Raw genomic sequence first — 1,214 nt, forward strand, 5'->3', positions numbered from 1 at the left:
GAACGCACAGCAGAGGAATCAAAACCCAAGAAAGAAAGAGAAAGGCAATCTGTAGTAATCAAAACCACAGCAGTAAGGAAACTCGCCTGCAACACATAGTTAAGAAGGGGATGTGATGGCACCGCGTCCTGTGGAATCTCAGAGAAACAACCAGCACGGACCTAATGATAATGTGGAAAGACATCAGCGTGAAATCGGGACAGAAATAAACATGAAACACACCCAACTCAGTAAGCAACGAAGCATTTTCCGGTTGTTGTCAATTGGGTAAAGAGGGGAGACGAACTGCTTCTCAGACTGCTGGAGTAAAAATTCAAGAAGCATGCGAGAGAGTAACTGTTACAAATCAAAAAACGGAGGTAAGAACAAGGAACAAAGAGGAAAAACTAAAACTTTGAAAGGAAATAAGAGATGGGAAAAGGCTAGGAACAACCTCCCGACTGATGAGAAACATGGCGAGTATCAGATATCTCTTCACGGAAGGAGAGTAAGAAGCTCGACATTACCATCATCGTGAGGTTGAAGAGCGCGAACATAAGCTTATCAAAGAAGCGCCAAGAGAGCTGAGGAACGCCGGAGCTGTATCTCGTGGCAGATACAAGAAGAGCAGCTGATGACTGAAGATTCGATGCAAAAGAGGAAGGGGGTGAAAAAGGGTTTATGAGAATCTGGAAAGAGGTATCAAAACGCGAAACCTTAGGTCTAAGAGAGAGACAATCGGAGACAAGTAGAGACGTCCCATTGCAGCCATTGATTAGCTGCAATTGAGGATCGTGATTCAATACATGGATTGCACTCTGCTCTGCTTTCCTCTCTAACTCCATTCACTCCAAATTTGCACTCTCCTCTACTTTCTTCTTCTTCGATTTTGATTTTGATTTTGATTCAATTTTGTTTTCTTCTTTTCCAGAATCCGATCAGCTTCTGCTCTTTTTTCTCTCCCCGATTGGATTCGATTCGATACTTGGGTTTCTACCACCACAGCCAATAACGGGCAAGAAGTAAATGGGCTTTATCTTAACTCAATAGGCCCAATAACCTAATTGCGGCCCAAATAGTGAGGAACAAGAAAACAAAACATAAAGTCGTGTCTTACTGTAATATGGAAAAACTACTACATAGAAAGTTCGAAGTCTTACTGTAGTAAGGAATCGCGTGTTTCCTTTTCAACCTACGAACAAAAAAATAAAATAAATAAGATCGATCTGATTTGT

At 41.7% G+C, this 1,214-nt stretch overlaps 1 protein-coding gene across 3 annotated transcripts; it reads right to left on the reverse strand.

The window, feature by feature from the left end:
- Positions 1-85: 85 nt before the first annotated feature.
- LOC106321771 lies at positions 86-922 on the reverse strand. 3 transcript variants are annotated; one of them, XR_001266130.1, is made up of 3 exons: positions 434-922; positions 228-336; positions 86-161 (listed from the first exon to the last, which is right to left on the reverse strand). XR_001266130.1 is itself a non-coding variant. In XM_013760010.1 (3 exons), exons 1-3 carry the CDS (start codon positions 822-824, stop codon positions 314-316), a joined length of 336 nt encoding a protein of 111 aa, XP_013615464.1. In that variant the 5' UTR covers positions 825-922; the 3' UTR covers positions 92-313. The 3 variants fall into 3 exon arrangements, 2 of the variants coding, with proteins under 2 accessions (XP_013615464.1, XP_013615463.1); XM_013760010.1 differs by having other exon boundaries at positions 92-336; positions 434-617; positions 696-922; XM_013760009.1 differs by having other exon boundaries at positions 92-336.
- Between the last annotated feature and the right edge of the window lie 292 nt (positions 923-1,214).

The sequence above is a fragment of the Brassica oleracea genome, unplaced genomic scaffold (assembly GCF_000695525.1).
Source record: "Brassica oleracea var. oleracea cultivar TO1000 unplaced genomic scaffold, BOL UnpScaffold02948, whole genome shotgun sequence".
Lineage (NCBI taxonomy): Eukaryota > Viridiplantae > Streptophyta > Magnoliopsida > Brassicales > Brassicaceae > Brassica > Brassica oleracea.

Excerpts from the sequence above, each read along its gene's own strand:
- LOC106321771 (XM_013760009.1), bottom strand. The coding sequence starts at position 824 with ATGGAGTTAGAGAGGAAAGCAGAGCAGAGTGCAATCCATGTATTGAAT. Across the intron at positions 337-433 it reads TGTTTCTCATCAGTCGGGAG|TTACTCTCTCGCATGCTTCT; the intron begins GTTGTTCCTAGC and ends GATTTGTAACAG.